We start from the raw sequence: 21,380 nt of genomic DNA on the forward strand, positions 1-21,380 counted from the left end.
CTTTCTCAGGGCAGAGGCCGAGGCACCAACTGACAGTGGCCAAATGCATCCTGTCCTGTCTCAGGGCATCAGTCTCCCCACCGTGGGCTCTGAAGTCCCAACCCTTGCTACCTGGGGATTTATGGGAAGAGAAGCACTTCTAGTGGGAATCCCTGGGCTCTCCCAAGTGGCTGAGCCTCGAGCTGGCCTCAGGGCCTGGGGAGGGGCACACTCAGCTGCATCCCAATCCTGATGTCCTTTTGGGACCAGAGTGGCTCTGGACCCCATGAGGGAGGGAGTGCCTGGCTCGAGCGGCAGAGCTCCTCCAGGGCCAGCCAGGCACCTTCCCCAGCCAGCCCCGCCAGGGCCCCTGCGAGCGATGCCCAGGACTCACCTGAGACAAGCGCACCTCCAGCCCTGTTTTATTCACAGACCTTTCCAGGAAAAGCTAGCAGGGCAGCGCTGACAGGGGGCCCAGTCCACATCTTCAGGGCTTCCTTACCACAGGCCCCTCAGAGTTGGATCTCTTTTTTTCCAGGAGAAAAAGAAACTTTTTTGCAAAAACACCTCCTCAATAAACAACATGTAAACAGAAACAGCTGCTTTAGGCTCCACAAATGTCTCATTGTGTCTTCAAGGGTTTGTCTGTGGCGGGCAGTGCAGAGGGCTGGCAGGGGCCATTTTCCTCCTCCTCGGGGGCGTCCTGGGGGTAGACCACGAAACACAGCTCCTGGCCCCAGCGTGTCATTGACTCTGAGGACAGACAGATAGACAGACGGATGGACCTTGTGGTCTGACCCCGGGGGCAGGGCCCTCAGGGAGCTGCTCCCTCTGCAGGGCGTCCTGGACACCTGCGCTACATTGTAGGGAGGCATTCGGTGGTGGCTGGGTTCTGTGTTGCCACTGCAGCTGCTGGGAGACCCTGCTCTCGGGCGAGCCCCCAAGAGGGTCCCATCTCCAGGCCCCGCCACCTGGGGGAGGCTGCTGGCTCACCTGTGAGTCTGTGCACACACTTTGGTTTGCGTCTCCAGAACACTCCCAGGAAGAAAATGGGCACCCCCGTGAGGATGATGGCGATGCCGACCCCACACACCACAGGCTCCGAGATGAAGCTGAAGACCAGCAGGAATGCCCAAAAGACCAAGTACGTGGCCGGGATGAGGAGGCTCACCTGGGGGAGAGCGAGTGGCAGTGCCAATGGCGCAGGACGCCCAGCTCTGCTCTCTTGCCCCACCACTCCCAGGGGCCGGAGAGCTTTCCACCCTGTCCTGGGAGCTGAGGCCTGAGCCGCCCCCTTCTGGCAGCAGCCCAGCATGCTGGAAGCCAATTCATGGATGGCCAGTTGGCCAAACAGTTGAGGATTTGTCAAAGTTTCAGTGGCTCTGAGCTCCACACAGTGACTGTCTGTGGACCTGCCGCTTGCACTTGGCTGAAGGTCAATTGTTTGGGTGTTTCGCATTTCGGGCCCTGAGCACTTCTCCAGCTTGAGGATTTGTATGCAAACAGGAGGACTTGTCCTTTTGCTCGCTTTAGGGCCTTCGGTTTTTGTGTGGGCTTGTGGGATCCCGTGCGACTGTGAGCAAGTCTCTCAGCCTCATGTGTCCGTCCATAAACCGGGAGTATTCAAAGCCCCCACCTCACGGGCTTGTCAAGAGGACTGAACTCGTCAGTGCACCCAAAGCCCCGAGTGGGGCCAGCACGTGGCCACACCGGGACTCCCCATCGCTGTCACCGCCTGCCCTGGGCGCCCACGTGGGAGAAGAGGTGACTCTGACAGCTCCCGACTCACGGGCTGGCCTGCGCTCCCCAGGGAGGGCCTTACCTTGATGGGCCTGTGGAGCGCCGGCCGCCTCCAGCGCAGCACGAGCAGGCCCAGGATGGTGACTCCATAGCAGAGGTAGTTGATGAAGGACACGTAGTTGATGAGCGTGTATGTGTCTCCCACGAGCATGATGACTGCCGTAGCCCCGCACTGGGAGAGGACTGGGGCTGAGGCCGGCCTCCCCGCCTGCCCCCTGCCAGCCCTGCAGGCTGCCCTGGGCCTGTGGCTCAGACCAGGTGGTTGGAGCCCTGGACCTGCCCTCTCCCTCTGTGGGCTGCCCCCGGGGCCAGGGCTGACTCCCACCATCACCCACGCTGCTGGGGGGCCCTGGCTCCCTACTCTGCCAGCCCAGGTCCCCCAACTTACGCAGACGAGGAGGGCAGGGATAGGGGTGCAGTGTCTGACGTGGATCATGGCCAGCAGGCTAGGCAGATGCCCCTCTCGGGCTCCAGAGAAGCACAGTCTGGGGGTGGGGACAGAGATGGAGATGGACCATGAGCCCGGCCTTGGGCCTCCCCGACAGCCAGAGCCCAGACCTCAGCTCTAGACCTGATGTCCCTCTTGAGCTGTCACCTCTGACCCTCTGCTCCAGGCCCGAGCAGCCCCACTGGGCAGTTCTTCCCCTCATCTAGCCTGCCTCCCTCTTGTTTTCTGTCCCTCAGAGTTGGGTTCGGACATCTGTTACCAGGGATTTCATTGTCCCAGCTTCAGGGGGGCCCCACCTGGCAAGATTTCACTTCCTCTGGTCCCTGGCACTGCTCACGTGCCCGGGCACCTGTCTGACCTCCCCTTGACCCCTCAGTCCCCAATCCAGTCACCTGGAGGAGGTGAACAGGTAGCCATTGATCCCTCCAAAAGTGGAAAGTGCCACGGAGACGGGCATGACCCAAGAGAAGTAGCCCAGGAGCTTCTCCCCGAAGGTCTGGGTGGGCACAGAAAAGAGGTGGTGCGTGAGGCCGGGCGGGGCCGGGTGGGGCAGGGACCGAGCAGGGCCCCACTCACCACGGCCACTGCGTTGGAGGCCAGCAGCTCCTGGGGGGACATGGCAGTGAAGTAGGCGACGTTGGTGAAGGCGTACACAAAGGTCACCAGCGGGATGGAGATGAAGATGGCGCGAGGTAGGTTCCTGGGGGCAGTGGTAGAGTGCGCCAGCGTCAGCCCTCGGGGGCCTCGGGGCTGGGGCCCAGAGGTGAGAGGGGAGCCAGGGAGGCAGCAATGGGAGGAGCTTTGAGTCTCCTCCTCCTGCGTCTGCTGGGGGCTTTGTGGCAAGGAAGGGGCAGCATGGCTGTCCATCTCCCCCACCCCAAGCCCCAGCCCGCGCACAGGCGGTGGCAGGACAGGCGGTTGGGGGAGGGGCCACATCGCACCCTATTTGCATACAGCCAAAATCAGCCTTGAAAATCCCAAAAGTGCCCTGACAGCCCAGTCCACAGACCTGGGGGCCCCCTGGGACTTCCCATAGGCCCTAGCTCTGGCCCTAGCTACAACTGTTCACTGTCAGGATCCCTGGCTAAGCATCAGATGGAGCCATTGGCTTCGTCTGTAGGGACCATGTTGTGTGCACATGTATAATTTTTGGCTAAATGCAAATAGCTAGATCCACTTACAACAGGACAATGATACTGAGTGATTCTGAGGCCCAGTAAGGGGCCGTGACTTGTCCACAGCCATACAGGATAGAGCCAGGCTGGAACACATGCGTCCCGGCTCTTTCCAGAGCCGTTCCTGTGGGGCAGTGGCATGGTCAGGCAGGTGATCAGACCAAGCCGCAGGTGACAAGTCTGCAGAGAGGCTGCCTCACCCACTGCCACACTCTGCGCCTTCCCAGGGCCTGGCCAGGTGTCCCACTCACTTTCGAGGGTCAACCAGCTCCTCAGTGACATAGTTGAGGAAGTTCCATCCGCTGAAGGCAAAGGAGCCCTGGAGGAAGGCCAGGGCCAGGTGACCCACGGAGGGTGTCATCCAGAAGTCGAAGGCATTGCTGGGCCTCAGCTCCTCAAAGTGTCCTGGGGGTCCAGAGGTCAAGCGTCAGCATCGCCTCCCCAGCCCAGGGCACAGCCCCCACTCCGGCCCTACCTTGGAAGATCTGAAGAAAGCCCACGCCAATGATGAGTGACAGGGCCAGCAGCTTCCCACCAGTGAAGATGTCCTGGATGCGCGTGGCCCAGCGCACGCTGGAGCTATTCACCCACGTCAGAAGCACTGGGGAGGAAGGGTGGGCGGGTGAGTGGGCGCCTGGGGCTGAGCCCCTTGTGGTGGGCCAGAGGCAAGTCCAGTCCGGGCTGCAGCAGGGCAGCCTCCTGTGCAGCTGGAGTGCAAGGAGCCCAACCCCTGAGGCCCGCCTTACTGGGCTGGAGCTGGAGGAGTCCCCCCACCCCCTGGTCCTCCCATACGGGGGCAGGGAGCAGGCTGGGGCCCAACAGTCCAGCTGCTCTGGGGACAGTGGCTGGGCCCGGCCCCACAGGCGGGCACTCACTCAGGCAGGCCATGGAGAGTGCGCGGGAGGCAGCGGCCGGGGGGATGCAGTTGGGGAACACGGGCTGGAGCACGTAGTTCGAGAAGGTCATGGAGATGACGGCCAGGCTGGTGGGGTACATGATGAGGACGGCGCTCCAGAGCAGCAGGAAGCTGGAATGAGGAAAGGCCTGGTGGCACAGGCAGCCGGTGCCCTCCTGGCCAGGCCGGCCCGGGTGTGTGGAGCGGAGCAGGGCTGCACCCTGGGCCCTGGTACCCAAGGGCTGGTGTGGGTGCCAGAAGCCAGTTTCAGTCCAGGGAGGCAGGGCTGACCCTGTTGAGGTCTCTGCTCTATTCATGGACTGTTTCAACAGAGACAGTGTTCAGCAAACAGCTGTGGGCTGCCCTGGGGCAGGCGTCGAGGAGGACTCGGGAACCAACCACCTTGTTAGTGGCCACCTAGCCCCCGGACATAGGCTGTTTCCTGAGCTGGGGTGGGCTGTCCCAGGACCCCCAGGCATGGCTCCAGCCGCAGCTCTCACCAAAACCCTGTGGCTGCAGATGGCTGATGCTGGGCAGTGATCCCCCAAGGGACCTGACGTCACAAAGAGCCCCGGCTGGAGGTGGGGAGTAATTTATGTCCCTTCTGCCTGAATCTCATCTCTGTGGGGTGCCCATGTGGGAGGAGGGGTTCTGCTCAAAGCTGGGATGCCTGACCTATTCCCGGGGGCTCTGCCTGCACCCAGGGGAGGGCTTGTCTGTTGGGGTGGTCCTAACCCCCGTCCGGCCCTCAAGGGTGGGGACCACCTCATCCAGAGACACCATCGACCTCTGGGGCACCAAGTTCGGTGGCTTCCCCCTGGTCTTCACTTTTCTCTCTAGCCCTGCTTCCTACTCCTTGCTTTGCACCACCTCCCCAAACCCCTTGGCTTCTGGGACATCCTGGCTCCAAGGCCCTCCTCCCCTGCCGGGTGCTCCCCTCTGCCCCCCCCAATGCTGGGTGCCCCTCTGGTAGAGTTTTGGGCCCTCTCCTCCCTCCCACCTTCTTCCCTAGTCTTCTCTACAGCTGCACAGCACGATTCTTCTACTTTCTCAGATCTCAGGCCCCCTCTGAGGACCCTCTCCCCAGAGGAGAGCACCCATGGACACACCCACAGGGCTGTGCACACCCTGCCAGGACCCCATCCACGGCTACCCAGTAAAGGTCACTGACCACGGCCCTCAGAACCAAACTTCATATATTTCAGCCCAGACTTTTCCTCTGAGCTCCATACCCCCCACCCAAGACTCAACCAACATGATGAGCCCCACCCCGGAAGCTCCCCGCACCGTGCCAGGACCTGCCATCTATGGAGCCTCTCCAATGGGAAAGTGAGTGTCACCCCTGCCACACCCACCTCTCCCTCATGCTACACTGCCTACCACATCCTGCCTATTTAGGCTCCTAAGTGATTCTGGAATCTTCCTGTGCCATTATTCCGGCCCTCGGCATGGCTTAGCTGGACAACTGCAATAGCTTTAACCCCCTTCCGCCCTGAGCCTACCTCATGCCCCTCAAGTCTCAGATCTGACCTGACCTCTGGCCACGGCAGACAGCTGCCCGAGCTCACCCAGGCCACTACTCTCTGTACACGCTCCCCCTCCACGCCCTTCCTCCAAGCCTTAGTGCAAACGTGGTTTCTCCCTGGAAGCTTTCCCTAGGTGGTGGGCACCCCGTTCTCTTGGCTGCTGGGCCGCTGCCTCTCACACAGCCCCTCCAAGGAAGGGTCCTCTAGGTCTTCAGCACGTCGGAGGGGCTGTTTCCCTTCTGCACCGTGAGCACCTTGAGGACAAGGATGGACCTTTTCATCACTGCATCCCCAGCCCTCAGCACACAGTAGGTGCTCAGCTAGTGTTCACTGGTGAATAAAGGAATGTCAGGAACTATTTAAAGGGGAGCTCTTGCAAGGCTGCACAAGAACACCATGTCCCCTCCCCCTGCATATGGGTTTACTAAAATCATGGCCGTCCTTGCCTGGATGCTGGCTTTGTCTAGAGGTTTCAGATAATAAGGCCTTTCCACACACAAACACCCAGGCGGGAAGTGGGGCTTAGAGGGAGCTCTATTTAAAAGGAAACACAGAGAGGTCAAGGGGCCAGCTGGAGTGTCCAGCTGGAGTGAGGGAGGCATTGGTCTCATCCACCCTGGCCTTGGAAGGCTGCCTAACACCCCACCCCCTTCCCTCCATCCACCCCCATGACCTCCCTGTGACGTGAGAAGCAGAAGGAGAAACCGAGGCCCAGGGCCCACTGGCCGCCTGCTCCTGGGAGGGTGGCCCCCCACATCACTGGTGCCCCACACTCACCCAGCCAGGCCCCCGAAGATCTCGGTGACATAGGCGTAGTCCCCTCCAGACTTGGGGATGGCGACTCCCAGCTCCGCGTAGCAGAGGGAGCCCAGGGCAGTGACGCCCCCACCCAGGACCCAGACGAAGAGGGCCAGACCCACAGAGCCTGAGTGCTCCAGGACTCCCTTGGGGGAGATGAAGATGCCCGAGCCGATGATGTTCCCTGCACGGGGAGAGATGGGGGGGTATCAGGTCTGGGGACCCCTCAGCAGCCCAGCCTCTGGGGGGCTCCGGATGCTGCAGTGAGGAAGGGGGCCAGGCTGCTCCCTGGAGGAGAGAGGGGGTGGGCCCGGAGGCACGAGGATGCCACTGGGTCCCTCAAACCTGGCAGGTCCCACTCGGGGCTCATCCTCTCCCTCTCGCCAGTCGCTGGCATGGGAAATGGCACCTTGTCCATCCAGTCAGGCTCCCCTTGTGGACATGGATCCGAGTTCCTCTGCCCCGCACTTACCCTATGAGGCGGAGCAAGCTCAAGCGAGGGGGGCTCGGACACCTGCGTGATGGCAGAGTGGCACCACTCCTGTGCATCCCCACAGGACCTAGTTTTATAGCCTCCAGCCACCTGTCCTTCTTCCAACCTGCTGGCCACAGCTGGCCTCCTAAAGCAAGGCCCTGACCATGACCTTCTCCCAAGTTCAAACTCAGGGAGTGGCACCTCCTCCATGAAGCGCTCCTTGACCATGCCGCTTTGGGCTCCTCTTCCTTTTCCTCAGGCTCGTGGTCCCACAAAACCCTGCCCTGTACTTTACTTCTTTATCTTCCATCTCCCCTTCCCTCTGCCTGCCTCTTGGGCTCCTCCCTAACCTAGGACCTAGGCTGCCAACACCGACTCAGAAGAGACCTTGTTTCCTGGCACTGTGAAATGTTTCAGGTCCTGGGCAAGGGCCAGTGGGGTGAGGGAGAGTAACTGGTGCATTTTCAGCGCTGGGGGTTGGTCAGCAGCTATCATGGAAGGAATGGCAGGCTGGCAGAGCCTCTTGGCCGGGCCTGGGGTCTCTACACAGACTGCCTCTCCATTTGGGACAGCCCACTGGTTGCAAACAGTGGTACAGTGGTCACTGCTTTAATCCCAGGAGCACAATGGGAAATCCCGGCGGGGGCTCAGGAGGCCTGGGACCCCAGCCCGTCAGGCCATCTCTTGAGTCCTGTCTGTACAATGGGGTTACTGTGAGGATTCAGTGAGATGCAGTATGGGAGCCCTCAGCTCATCCACAGCCATATCCGGGTGCACTTTGCATCCCCCTTTGCACGATTCTGTACGAGCTGTCTGCAGCCTCGCCTGCTCTCTTCTGTCCCCCAGCACACAGTAGGTGCTCAATACTTATCTGTTGAGTACATTGATGGATGAGTAAATGGCCCGATACCCAAAGTGGCACCAATGCCCTGATGACTGGGGACAGCAGTATCCACTCGGCCCTCCTCGGGGTGGGGGGGGGGACTGTGAGGAGGGGAAGAGGGGGTGGCCAGCTTCTGAGGCTCAGCTGCGAGTGGTCACAGAAGGCCTGTCCTGCCCCCAGGGCCGACTCTGAGTCTTGGAAGGATGGGCATGGGGGTGGGGTGCTCCGTTGACTCACGGTGTCTGGGAGTGGAACAAGAGGAAATGCACAGAGGGCCAAGTTGTGGTCTGCAGAGTAGGTTCCCAGGATGAGCAAGACTCTGAGTGCCCACTTAGCCCTGAGCTCCCTGGCAGTTAGGGCAAAGAGGGCAATATTCTGGGTAGCCTGAGTCTCACCATCTATGCAAATAAATCAGGTCATATCACTGGTGATTTGCACTAGGGCCTGCCTGAGAGAAAATAATCCCAAAACCCAGAGGCCACCTGAATAGATGAGCAAGACTGCTGGGATCCAGGGCTCAGCCCCTTGACAAGGTTGCCCTGCTGGTCAGGGCCCTTGGGGGGAGCACACGTCCATCGTGGCAGAGCCTGCCTGCTCCACCTGCCAGGTCCTCAGGCGGGTCTGGACAGGGACACAGCTGTGGCCGCCAATCTGCATGCATTCCTTGTCCACGGTGCTCCCCCTACCCCCACCCCTGGCCGACACAGATTTCCAGTCTGGATGGCCACGATGCCCCACTTGGTTTTCCAGTCACATCCCAGGAGCCCTAAATGCATCCAGATAAGGATGAAGGAATTCCTGTCCCCAAGTCCCCAGAGGTAAGCTGTGTCCTCAGCCTCCTTCCAGGGGCACAAGGGTCACCTCCCTCATCCACCACAGGGGTCCAGGGCCTGGATGGGCTGCCGGGTTTCTAAAGGGCCTTTGAGTTCACTCCCTCCGGCAGCAGAGCCTCTGTTCTCAGGACCTGGTGGAGTGGGATTTGCCAAAAGCCAGTGAGGTTGGAAGCCAGCGGGGGCTGGGTGGCCTTGGAAGGAGCTGGGGGCATCCAGAGCCCCAGGCCACCCACCCTGTGGGGAGCCCACCACACTGCACAACTCAGCCTGGGAGGGCCTCAACGGCATAGCCATTGGGGAAGCCATACCTGGCTCCTCGTCCTCTGAGGCTGGGGTCTGAAAGGGACACATCACTAGCCTGTGCCTGGTGGCTGGAAACTCCCATGCTGGGATCTAGGGGGTGGGCGGGGGCACTATGTTTTGAACAAATGGCCTCAGGTACAGTGCAGAACTTCTTGCCCATGTGGCTCAAAGGAACATGTGTGCCAGCTGGTGTCTCTGAGGTCCTTGGGGGCCTCGCCCCCTGGGCCTGGACAACCTCCAGCATCTGCTCCAGGTTTGTGCCGGCAGGTGGCAGAAAACCCCATCAAGGTCCACTGGCTGTACTTGGCACCGTGTGGGCTCTGGAGGGAGCAACAGGGGCCGCGGGCTTGGGTGAGAAGCAGAGGGCAAAGAGGAGAGGCAGGATGCTGAGGACAGAGGTGGGGGCCTCCAGCCCTGGCATGAGGACAGGGGGTGTGGAGAAGGGACTTCGGAGCTGCAGGGGTGCCTGCCCAGCCCTCTGGTGGCGGCGGGCTCAGGCCTGCCTCTCAGCCCTCATGTTCAGGCCTCAGAATCAGCTCTGCCCGATTTGGGGAACAGCAGTGGACAAACCCAGCCCTTGGAGGATCCTGTTCTGGAGGCAAAGGAGGAACCAGGGAATGTGGGATGAGCCCGGAGTCAGGGGTCAGACCCACGGTGGGCTGGAGAAATGCAGGTTCCCGGGCCTCCACATTCCTATCCACACAATGAGATGGCTTCTCTGTGGTCCCGGCGGGTCCTTGGCGGGGCCAGAGCTCCCAGGCAGGTGGGCGAGGATGGGATTCCCCTTCCCAGGAGCCCCCCTCCAGTCTCCTTCTGCCCTCTCCCCTCAGCCTGAGCTGGGTGGTTTTTATCACATTAAGATGTTTGGCCTGATGGGGCTTACCCGGCTCCACGGAGGAACGAAGAAAGGGCCATTGTTCCCCTGGCCGCTGCCGTGTCGCTGACCTATTTCTGGGAGGCAGCGGCCGACCATGGAGGTCGCAGGGGTGGACCGTGGAGGTCATGTTGGTGGAAGGAGCCAGCTGCCCTCAGTGTGTGGGGGCGGAATGCGCAGTCTGATTTGGGGAGGGGGCAACGAGGTCCTGTCAGGCCAGGCCGCCAGCACCACCTCTCATCCCTAAAAACTTTCAGGAGTTGGCTGCGTGACCTCAGGCCAGTGCTGCCCTTCTGTGCCTCAGTTTCCCCTTCTGCCAGGTACGGCCACTGGGGTAGGGGTTGGCAGAGGGCTGGTTCAACCCTGACTTTGGCAGAGGCATTGAGCAGGTGGACGTGTCCTGCACGACTGCTCGGGGCCCACGGAAACAGTCTGCTCAGGGCCCCTTGTCCTCCACTGCGGCAGGTCTCTCCTCAGCTCACTGGCCTCCCAGAAGCAACACCACCCCCGAGGAAGCCCTCCCTGACCTCCCACCTTGACCCCTATACCCTGGACCCTGCCCCACTCCCATGGTACCTGGAGGACAGTCAGGAAGTGATCCCTTTATTCCCCACCCTAGGTGGACCCTGCATTCCCAGAGGGAAGGGGCTGAGCCCCCAAAAAGGACAGGGAGCCCCTGGGGCCTAGGGCATCTTACGCGTGCCTCTTTCAGCGAGCATGATTGTGACGGGGCCGCCTCCTGTCACACTGGCTCGCTGGCCCGACAGAAGGCAGCTCCGGTGCTCCTGGGCCTGATCAGGGGCTGGCCAGGGGCCAGGCCTCCTTCCCTTGCCCCGGGCAATGGGTCCTAGCCCCTCCCCACTAGGATATGACCCATGAGGCCACTGGGCAAGAACTGCAAATTCCCATTTGAAGTTGGTAGGTCCCAAGGTTCCTGAAGCCACAGGCAGGGCCCTTACTAGTTGAGAACCCCCAACTAGTGGGGGTTCGACTACCAGATTGCTCAGGGTGGGTGACTGTGGATAGGGACTTCACCTCTCCTAGCCTACTTATCTGTAAAATGGGGAGAAGAGGCAAGGATGTGGGCAGGCTCCCACTCGGCATGGCACACTGGAGGCCCTAGGAAGCGCTATTGTCACCCACCTTGGAGACACCCTAGGCCACCCAATCTGGCCTTTGGAGATCTCATCCACATGGGACCTCGATACCCTGGGGTGAGCAGCCAGAGCCCTGCTTTGGGGGCCCTGTTGTCACCCTGGGCAAAGCCTATGCCTCCAAGCACATGAGTGTCCTAACGGTGATATGCATCAGGCACCCCTCCAGGGGGACAGAAGGGCCCACTGAGGTCTTGACAGAACTCCAGGGAGGTGGGTGGGCACGTTTCCAGGACATGCTTGGAATCGCCAACCGGTAACCCACTTTCCTTTTGAGAGAGGGATGGTAGAAGTGGGGAGCACACTCTGCCTGGCTCCCTCAGCCCAGCCCGGCCTCCTGTGCCTCGTCTCCAGGCTGAGTCTCATCAAGGTCACCGAGCAGCTCCACGCTGCTGGATCCAGCTGTCAAGCCCCAGGCTGCATCTGACTTGTCTCATCAGTAGCGCCTGGCAGGTTGATCCCCTCCTCACTCAGCCTCCTGGCCTTCCTCCCGCCTGGCTGACTCCTCTGCTGGTTGCTTCCTCTCTCTCCTGACTTCCAGAAGTTGGGTGCCTGGGGCTCAGTTCTGGGGCATCTGCCCTTTTCTTTCTATGCTCAGTCCCTTGGAGACCTCATCCAGTCCCCCAGCTTCCGCTGGCAACCCTCAAATTTATATCCCAAGCCGGGACCTCTCCACTATGCTAAACCTGTACATCCAGCCAATTACTCAACAAACGGGCATCCCAAATTTCACACGTTCAAAGTGGGATTCCTGATGCTCACCGCCTTTCCCCCAGACCTGCTCCTCTGGCAGTCCTCCCGGGGCAATAAATGGCAAACCGTGCTCCCAGGTGCTCAGTCCCAAACCTCGTGTCACCCTTGACTCCTCCTTTCTCCCCTACCTCATGTCCAGTGCATCACGAATCCTTTGGGTCTATCATCCAAACATACCCAGAACCTAACCTCCTCTCAGCACCTCCACTGCCGCCACCCTGCTCTTCGTCTCTTACCCAGGTGACTCAACTACCCTCCTACCAGGCTCCCTGCTTCTGCCCCTGATGCCCACTCCCTCTTCTCCATTATGAGCCCCATCCCATGCCATCCCATGCCTTCCTATCCCATCCCACACCTTCCTATCCCATCTCATGCCTTCCTATCCCATCCCATGCCATCCCATGCCTTCCTATCCCATCCCATGCCATCCCACGCCATCCCACACCTTCCTATCCCATCTCATGCCTTCCTATCCCATCCCATGCCATCCCACGCCTTCCTACCCCATCCCATGCCATATCATCCCATGCCTTCCTTTCACATCCCATGCCATATCATCCCATGCCATCCCATGCCTTCCTATCCCATCCCATGCCATCCCACGCCTTCCTATCCCATCCCATGCCATATCATCCCATGCCATCTCAAGCCTTCCTATCCTATCCCATGCCATCCCACGCCTTCCTATCCCGTCCCATGCCATCCCATGCCTTCCTATCCCACCCCATGCCATCCCATGCCTTCCTATCCCATCCCATGCCATCCAACACCTTTCTATCCCATCCCATGCCATATCATCCCATGCCTTGTTATCCCACCCCATGCCATCCTATGCCTTCCTATCCCATCCCATGCCATATCATCCCATGCCATCCCATGCCTTCCTATCCCATCCCATGCCATAGCATCCCACGCCTTCTTATCCCACCCCATGCCTTCCTATCCCATCCCATGCCATCCCACGCCTTCCTATCCCATCCCATGCCATATCATCCCATGCCATCCCATGCCTTCCTATGCCATCCCATGCCATAGCATCCCATGCCATCCCATGCCTTCCTATCCCATCCCATGCCTTCCTATCCCATCCCATGCCATGCCACTCTATTGCATTCATGCCATCCAACCCAATGCCATCCAATCCTATCCCCTGCCATGCCATCCCATGCCATCCCTCTCCTGCTCAAAGTCCTCCCAGGGCTCCCATGTCACAAATAGAAAAAGGCAAAGTCCTTACTGTGGTCTGCAAGACCCGCACAAACTGGACCCCATCCCACTCCTCACACCTCTCCCACCTACAATGCTCCCTCTTGCCTTAATTTTCTCTCTCTTATTACCACGTCGGCGGAACATACAGTGTGTTTATCTTGTCTGCTCTTTGCCTTCCCGGCTGGAATGTCGGCTCTGGGAGGACAGGGATTCTGTCTGTCTTGTTCCTTGTTGTGTCTCTAGCACCTAGAACAGTGCTCAGCCCTGTTCAGTACCTAATTGTTGAATAGATGAATGAGTGTGTCCAGTGCTGGCAGGCCCCCACTCTTGTAGCAGGAGCTGCCTTGGCTCCCAGCAGTGTCCCAAGGCACACCAAGGGCATCTGCTCCTGGGCTGGTTGCAGCCTCAGGCCCTCAGTTTCCTCATCTGTAAACTGGGGCTGTGGTGAGGCACAGACAAGCTCCTGTGTGGTTTTACGTCTCCTCAGGGTCCCAGGGAGGAGGGGCCGGGTTTCTGGAGAGGGCCATCCTCTGAGCAGCCTAGCTACCTCCAGCCCTGGAGGCGACAGAGACGGAGCTGGCCATGGCTGAATGAGCAGGGATTGGCTCCTAAGGAGACAGGGTTCATGAAGAGGACCCCTGAGTCCTGAACATACTTGAGCCTGCCCCACAAACACCTGCATGGGCTGGGTGGATGCCCGAGTCAGAGGGAGAGAGTGGAGGAGAGCACAGCCTGGTCAGCAGGCCCAGGGTGCCTCCCTCTCTGCTCGACCTGGGCATGTCCCTTCCTTGGGTGTGGAGCAGGAGAGGAGCAGGCCGAGGTCCTTGAGTCAGGACAAGAGACCCTGTACACACAGCCCCAGGTGGGGCTGGGAGAATCAGGGGCATTCTTCTCTCCGTCTGTTTGTTCATCCATCCATAGCAGAACGGGCAGCTCAGGGAATCCTGGTCGAATGAGCTCCCAGCTCAATCCCCAACCTTCCCCATCAAGGGCTCTGAATCGGGCCCCAATTTTTCCCAGCACCAGAGCAGTGTGAAGAAGAGCACTGGACTGGGAGTGAGTCCAAACCTGGTTCCAAACCCCAAGCCCACCACTTGCAGCAGTGTCACTTAACTCCAACCTCACTTCTACATCTGTAAAATGGGTATAAAAATTCCCATCTTTCAAAGCGGGCATAAGAGTCAAATGAGAGAAAGGGGAACACGTTTTCATAATGTCGTACGAGGTGTTTTTCTGAATAGATATTGGATGTGGCCATGTCTTGCACAGCCCCTGCTCCGTGGCTCATGTTCCTCTAGGCTGGCCTGCTCCCCCCATGTCATGCTTGCTGCGGCCAGCAGGTGCTGTCTAAACATGTTTTAGGCGGCGTCTGTTCCAGCCCAAAGTTGCCTTCCTGAAGGCCCCGCCCCTCCGCCTGGGACAGGGCCTGGGGACAAGGGGAAAATTACCCGATCTTCTGGAGCCTCTACCTGGAGGCTTTGGAGATAACAAGTTCCGTAGCTGGTAACACGCAAGAAAGATGATGGGGTGGGATCTAAAGTTCTCAAGACCTTTAAAGCGAACTCATGACACTTTGCAGACATTTCTGACCAGGCTCCCCAGGGCAGGAGGGTGGGGTAAGATGGTGGGCGCCCAGAACAGTGAATGGGGAGGGGGACCTTTGGGGCATCAACTGGGGAGGGCAGTGCAGACCCTGACTCAGCCCACACCTGGCTCCTCCCTCCTCTCCTGTCCCCTGCCGGTCTGAGCTGAGTCTTCCCTTGCCCGTCTCCTGCCCAGTCCAGCCTCCTCAGGATGTAACCCTTCAGAGCTCCCTATGCAGGGGCCACTTAGACCACCACTGAGTGTCCTGGGCTGGGGCCAGGTCCTCTGGGTTCTGTTCCTGAGTCTGCCACCCTTGGCCAACTCACCCCTCACCCCAGCTCAGCCTTCAAGGTCTAGAGGCCAAGAGGCAGTGGACCTGGAACAGCAAGCATGGACTGAAACGTGGGGGAGCTGTCAGGGCAGAGCTGGGCTGCACGGGAAATTCTTACAGGGTCTGGCCCGGAGAAGGAGCGTGATGGTGGAGCTAACCTCCTCTACTTGCACCACCATCACCACCAGGGCCCTCTTTTGAGGAGAGAGGAGCCAGCAGCCTCTGCCCGACCTGAAGGGGATGGGATACGGGGAGGAGGCGAAGTAGGAAGACAGCTGAAGGATGCTGGGCTTAGCTGAGGCAGCCCAGGAAGAGCCGGGTCTCTCCCTGCACCTGTCTGGCACCAGGTGTAGCTGGCTCCAGGCATGGTCAGCCTCTTGACCCCCTGGTCCATCCGTGATGGGTGGGCTTCCTCTTCCTGGGGACACAGCTCCGGGAGAGGGTGTGGGCCAGGGCAAAGCTCTAACCAGTACCCTGGCCAAATCTCTTGCCCCAGCCCCTTCTCCCAGCAGACAGTCAAGCAGGGGTACTCTAGGCCAAGGTCTCAGGGCCAGAACAGGACCATCTCCTGGAAGATAGCATTCTACGGCCAAGTGGCTGTGTTCCGGGGCAACTCTCGGTGTGAGTACAGGGGATGGCCAAGAGCCAGACCCCAGGCATGGCCCGGAAACTCCCCGTTTGGGGGCAGAGGAAGAGAAGGTGGAGACCCTGGGGTCTGCCCTGCTGAGCCCCCAACTTTCTCCATCTTCAGCGGTCTGAGGATGGGTGGGCAATGGATGTACAAGCAGTTCCCACTGGCTGGGGAGGAGAAGACCACTCATCCCTCCCCTGTCATTCATCCCTCCAGCTCGTGTCTCCTGGGACACAGGGCATGGAACAGACCCCTCCCAGGAGGGTCTCTGAGGCATCTGGTGTGGACATAGGCACAGGTCTGTGTTAGCCAGTTCCTGAGGAGTCAGTGTTCATGCCCTGTGACAGAAGGAGGAAAATCCCACTACTGTCCTCACTGTCCCCTGAGTCCTCTGCCTACCCAGAAGTCGCCATATGGGGACAGGACACAGGGACTTATTCTCAGGTGAGGAAGCTGAGGCCAGAGAGCCAGAGGCTGCGAGTGCCTGTTGGGATCCCAGTCCAGGGAGCAGCTGGCTTTTCTGCAGGCTTGGTCAGCCCACCCCAGCACTGGCACCTCCGCTCACTGGCTGCTCAGCCCCCCACCCCCAGGGTCCTGCTGCCAAACTCTATAGTAACTATACACTCTGAACCTATTTTTCCTCTGGGCTGGCTCTACCTGTCCAGTCTACCCACATTCCCTCCTGCTTTTGAAGACTAAATCACCCACATGCATGGCACCAGGACGCTGCACACAGTAGGGTCTCAGTTTGAGCCACAGGCCAGAACTTGGGGTCTCAATGGGGGTCAGCCTGTGCAGCCCCGACACCTGCAAGGCTCCTGCACTCAAGGCAGGACCATAGTCATCTCCATTTCACAGATGAGAAAACTGAGGCTAAGTGTCTTGCTGAAGCCCCACAATGAGGTAAAGACAGGAGGATTCCAGCGGTGAAGGGGACCCTCACCTCCCTCAGGCACAAAAATTCGGGGTGCCTGGGAAGGTGGGAACAAGAAGCCCTGTGTGAAGGGCGACACCGTAGGTGCCCCGGGCACCCCCTCACCCACGGTCCCACTGTCGCAGACCCTTAGGAGCGCCCGGAGAGAGGGGTGCCCCTCGTTCCTGCCGCCCCAGGCCCCCGCTCGCCTCGGGCCCCGCTCACCGATGATGATGGTGCAGGCGCTCACCAGCCCGATCTCCTTCTTGAGCGCCACCCGCTCCGAGGCGCCGGGGCCGGGGCCAGGGCCGGAGGAGGGCGAAGGCGCAGGGCCGGGGTTCCCGCGCCTGCTCGGCTGCTGCGTATGGCCGGCCATGTCACTGTCCCGCCACGTCCCCGCTCCCTGCGCTGACCCGTCTGTCCGACCGGCCGCCGCTCCGTCGGTGCGTCCGTCTGTCGGTGCGCGCGCCGCCCTGGCAGCCCGGACAGCGCCCACCGGCGGGCGCATGCGCTGGCGCGGGGCCCGGGCCCTGGGCCGGGGTGGCAGGGGCCAGGGAGGGGCGGAAGGAGGGCCAGCCTGCAGCCCCCTCCCCCCTCCTGCCTTAAAGGGGACTCCCCCCGCGGCCCTGCCCGCCCGATCCGGGTCTGGGAAGGAAGGAGAGGACTTGAGGCAGATCTAGTTAGAACTTCCTAGTTGAGCGAAGGAAGGGGCCCTCCCGCTGCCTGAGTCACATCCACTCGTGGGGTGGGGGTGGGGGAGCAGAGCTCAAAGGCAGGACTGTCCCTGCCCTCAAGGAGACTGAGGAGCCGGCAAAAATAATAGCTGTCTGTGCTTTGGGACCCACTGTGTGCCAGCGCGTCCACAGCCCTTAGATCCTGCAACAGCCCCCGAGTGCGCGTGTGCGGGGAGAGGGGTGCAGGTTGGGTCCCTTCTACAGGTGGAAGCTGCGGCCCAGAGACGGGTAAGGAAGATCACCGAGCAAGTGGCAGGGCCGAGACACAAACCCTTCCTGCTGTCTCCTTGGCTCCCAAGGCGGTGACGGTGGGATGTGAGCTATATATAGTTCAAGCAGGCATGGGCGCTGCGTCCAGGAGCTCCTCTGAGGGGTCAGGTTTCCCTAAGCACCTACCATCCAAAGTCTGGGGAGACAAGGTCGTGGTGAAGAGGGGCCCCAAGGACCCATGGCCTTGCGGGAGTCCTGGAAGGAGTTCTTTGCACCCGGCGGGGCTCCGGACTGCGTCCGGCAGAGGCCTGGCCACAGGTCAAAGTCGAGGCTCAGTGGACTAGAACTCGGGTCTTTGGCAAAGACCCCGCGCAGTCCAGCCTGGCTCCAGGAGAGGAGGCCTCCTCAACCTCCCGGGAGGTACCGAGAAGGGGGCTATGACCCCTGAGGTCTCAGGAGGAGGTCAGGCGTGCAGGGCCCGAGCGAGGCTGCCTCCTCCCGGAAGCCGTCCGGACAGTGTTACCCCGGCCCGCCGAGCAGACACAAGGGGGGCCGCGTCGGGGGCCACCGGGGCGGCGGGCGGGGCGAGCCTGGCACGGTGCGGCCGGCGGCAGAACAGTCTTTGTCCTTTCCTGGCGGCCGCCGCGCCGCGCAGTCCCCTGCATGCGGATGAGGCCACGCCGGGCGCCCCGTCTTTGTCCCCACCCGCAGCCTCGGGGCGCGCAGGGGCCCCCGCTGGGTCCGACGGCGCGGGGCGGACTGGGGGCGGGCCGGGGGTGGGGTCCGGCTCCGGGCTGCGGGCGGAGCATCGAGGTGCCAGCGTGGCGGTGCAGGGGGCTTGGCGGACGAGGAGCGGCGGGGGCGGGATGACCCTGGGTGGACGTGCGGCGGGGACGCGGAGGGGGAGGCCCCGGCGAAGGCGAAGCTTCCTCCCTCGCGCTCCGTCGGAGTCCCGAGTGCGGCATTCTTGGCGGCCTCCGCCTCGGGCCCCAGAGACCGCTCGGCGGCTGGCTCCCTTAAAGGCGCCTCGCGCAGGCGGTGGGGCCGGGGGAGGCAGCCTGCGCTCCGGAGACCCCTGATTGTCGTGAGTGGTTGGGGGCTGGGCTCTCGACCTGCTGGTTTGACTCCCTCCTCCCTCCGTTTGCCTTCGCCACGCTGGAGTCTGCTGGGAGAGGGTCTAGCCACGGCTAGTGAGCTCAGGGTTTGGCGGGATCCTCCGAGGCCAGGAGCCTCTCTGGCACCTGCGGTGTAGCGTGTGTGTCTCGGGAGAAATGGTGACTCTGGGCACAGCACAGGATGGAGTATTGCTCTCCAGGCCCACAGCTCAGGAGGTCATTTCAGTGGAACTGAACTAGAACCTGCAAACCCAAAATGGGAGCAAAAGGTTGGTAAGATTGGTTTACCATCCCAGAGTCAGTACCATTCCCCACATTAACAGAGAAAAACAAGGAAAACCATAGGCTCTTCCCAGTAGCTTCAGAAAACTGTCATCCATGATTGAAACAAACAAAATTAGCAAATTAGAAACAGAATAGAATTTCCCCAGTCTGATACAGGTGCCTGCCCAAACCCCAAACCCTCCAAGAAACAAAAAACAACAAGCAAAACCCTCTAGCCAGCATCATGCCCGGTGGTGAAGTGTTGAATGCTTTTCCACTGAGGCTGGAAATGAGAAGGGATGTTAGCTCTGGTGAGTTCTATTCAACTCTGTGCTGGAGGTCCTCGCCAGTGCAATAAGGCAAGAAAAAGAAGTGAAAAGGCACGCCCTTTAATGACCAAAACCCAAAACACTGACAACACCAAATGCTGTCGAGGATTGGAGCAAGAGGAACTGTCATTCATCGCTGGAGGGAATGCAAAATGGTACTGCCACTGTGGAAGACAGTTTGGCAGTTTCTTACAAAACTACAATACTCTTACCATCCAATCCAGCAATCATGCTCCTTGGTATTTACCCAAAGGATCTGAAAACTTATATCCACACAAAAACCTGTAGGTGACTGTTTATAGCATCTTTATTCATAATTGCCAAAACTTGCATACAACCAGGATGTCCTTCAGTAGGTGATGGATAAATAAACTGTGGTCCATCCAGACAGTGCAATCACATTCCGTGCTAAAAGACATGAGCTGTGAGGCCATGAAAAGACATGGAGAAAACTTAAATGCATGTTACTAAGTGAAAGAAGCCACTCGGACAAGAAGTAAAAAGGTATGAAGATAGGAAAGGAAGACATAAAATTCCCATTTACATATGACACGATTGGGTGGAAAACCCAGGAAAAAAACTATAAGTAAATTTAATGTTAATTAGCTTATTTAGGAAAGCCACTGGCTACAACTTCAATATACAAAAACTTAATGTATTTCTGTATACTAGCAACGATTGGAAAATGAAATTTATGATAGCACAAAAATAAAACATCTAAAAAAATCAATCTAGTGAATTAATTTCTACACAGAAAACTATGAAACATTCCTGAGAGAAATTGCAAAAGATGTAAATTAATTGAGGGATATGCTCTGTCCATGGATCCGAATTTAAGATGTTGGTTTTCTCCAAATTGATCTATAGGATTGATCTGTAGGTCCAATACTCTTATGATCAAAATCTCAAAGGGTTTTGCTGTGGTTGCCTTGGATGTTTTGGGCGTGTTTGTGAAACTTGACAAGCTGATTCTAAAATACATACTTAGAATAACAGAGTTGGAGGAGTTACGTTAGGTTAGGAAGATAGTGTGGTATTGATGCAAAAATCAACAAGTCAATCAGTGGGACAAAACAGAAAATGCAGAAACAGACCCATCCCCCTGCGGCCTCGTGATTTGTCACTACAGAGTCAACATTGCAAAGCTGTGGAGAAAGGACAGACTTTTCAATAAATGGTGCTGGATCAATTAAGTATCCATATTGGGAAGAAGAAAAGACTCTTCATCTCTACCTTCCGCCGTACCCTAAAACCGATTCCACAGGTGTGCGTGTGAAATAAGGTAAATGTGCGTGGGAAAGGGCAAACAGCAATGCTGCCAGAAGAGGATTTAGGGGAGAGAATAGATTCATTTCCTTAAATAGGAAACGAAAAGTACTAAAAAAAAGTACTAAAAAAAAGTATTAAAAAGTAACAAATTGGACTCCATTAAAATGAGAAACTTCTGTTAATCAAAAGGCATGATTAAGAGAGGGAAAAGTAAGCCACACGGGAGAGAAGTTATTTCAATACATATATCTGATAACGGATTTGTATCTAAAAAACATGAAAACTACTACAAATCAATAGGGAAAAGATTTTAATAGGTGCTTCACAAAAGAGGATGTTCAGATGACTGATAAACTCCTGAACAGGTGTTCAACCCCATTAGTCATCAGGGAAATGCGAATTAAAACCAGAATGAGATACCATTGCACATTCACGAGAACACTTAAAATTAGACACCCGTGTTGGCAAGAACGTGGAGCAACCCGGGACTGTCATTCCCTGCTGGAGGGAGTGCACATTGGTGTCATTTGGCAGTATCTCTAAATCCCTTTGGCCTAGCAACCTCATTCTGCATCAGACACCTGTTGGGTACCACCTCAGATCCTCTAGCCTCAGCTTGCTGTGGAGGCCTTTGCACCTCCCATCACCCCCAGGGCTTGTCTGCTAGCCCTGACGTATGAGATGCTGAGGGCCCAACGTGGCACTCATGAACTTGTAGCCAAAAATGCAGGGGAGTTAACACACTTCCGCCTATTCTTTGCCAATGGCAGATGGGAGCCAGTGGATAAATTCTTCCTCGTTCCTCCACCCAGACGGACTGTCACGAATCGCAATCGTTATAAAGCCTCTCGCAGGAGGAGCCCATGGGCCCAGCAGTCAGATGCTTTTGGTGCCA

General features: G+C 58.6%; 1 protein-coding gene across 1 annotated transcript; it reads right to left on the reverse strand.

Moving 5' to 3' along the window:
* Positions 1 to 385: 385 nt before the first annotated feature.
* On the reverse strand, positions 386 to 17,096 carry SLC7A10 (solute carrier family 7 member 10). Its single transcript, XM_001490117.7, has 11 exons — positions 16,790 to 17,096; positions 6,601 to 6,805; positions 4,278 to 4,429; positions 3,878 to 4,003; positions 3,654 to 3,807; positions 2,804 to 2,927; positions 2,620 to 2,723; positions 2,168 to 2,264; positions 1,802 to 1,951; positions 973 to 1,150; positions 386 to 732 (listed from the first exon to the last, which is right to left on the reverse strand). Exons 1-11 carry the CDS (start codon positions 17,070 to 17,072, stop codon positions 602 to 604), a joined length of 1,704 nt encoding a protein of 567 aa, XP_001490167.4. The 5' UTR covers positions 17,073 to 17,096; the 3' UTR covers positions 386 to 601.
* Between the last annotated feature and the right edge of the window lie 4,284 nt (positions 17,097 to 21,380).

This window comes from Equus caballus, chromosome 10 (assembly GCF_041296265.1).
Source record: "Equus caballus isolate H_3958 breed thoroughbred chromosome 10, TB-T2T, whole genome shotgun sequence".
NCBI lineage: Eukaryota > Metazoa > Chordata > Mammalia > Perissodactyla > Equidae > Equus > Equus caballus.

Bases quoted from the DNA above. Each gene is read 5' to 3' on its own strand.
- SLC7A10 (XM_001490117.7), bottom strand. From the start codon at position 17,072: ATGCGCCCGCCGGTGGGCGCTGTCCGGGCTGCCAGGGCGGCGCGCGCA. The intron at 4,004-4,277 runs GTGAGTGCCCGC...CTTCCTCCCCAG, and splicing joins ACTCTCCATGGCCTGCCTGA to TGCTTCTGACGTGGGTGAAT. The intron at 2,928-3,653 runs GTGAGTGGGACA...CACTGCCCCCAG, and splicing joins GAGCTGGTTGACCCTCGAAA to GAACCTACCTCGCGCCATCT.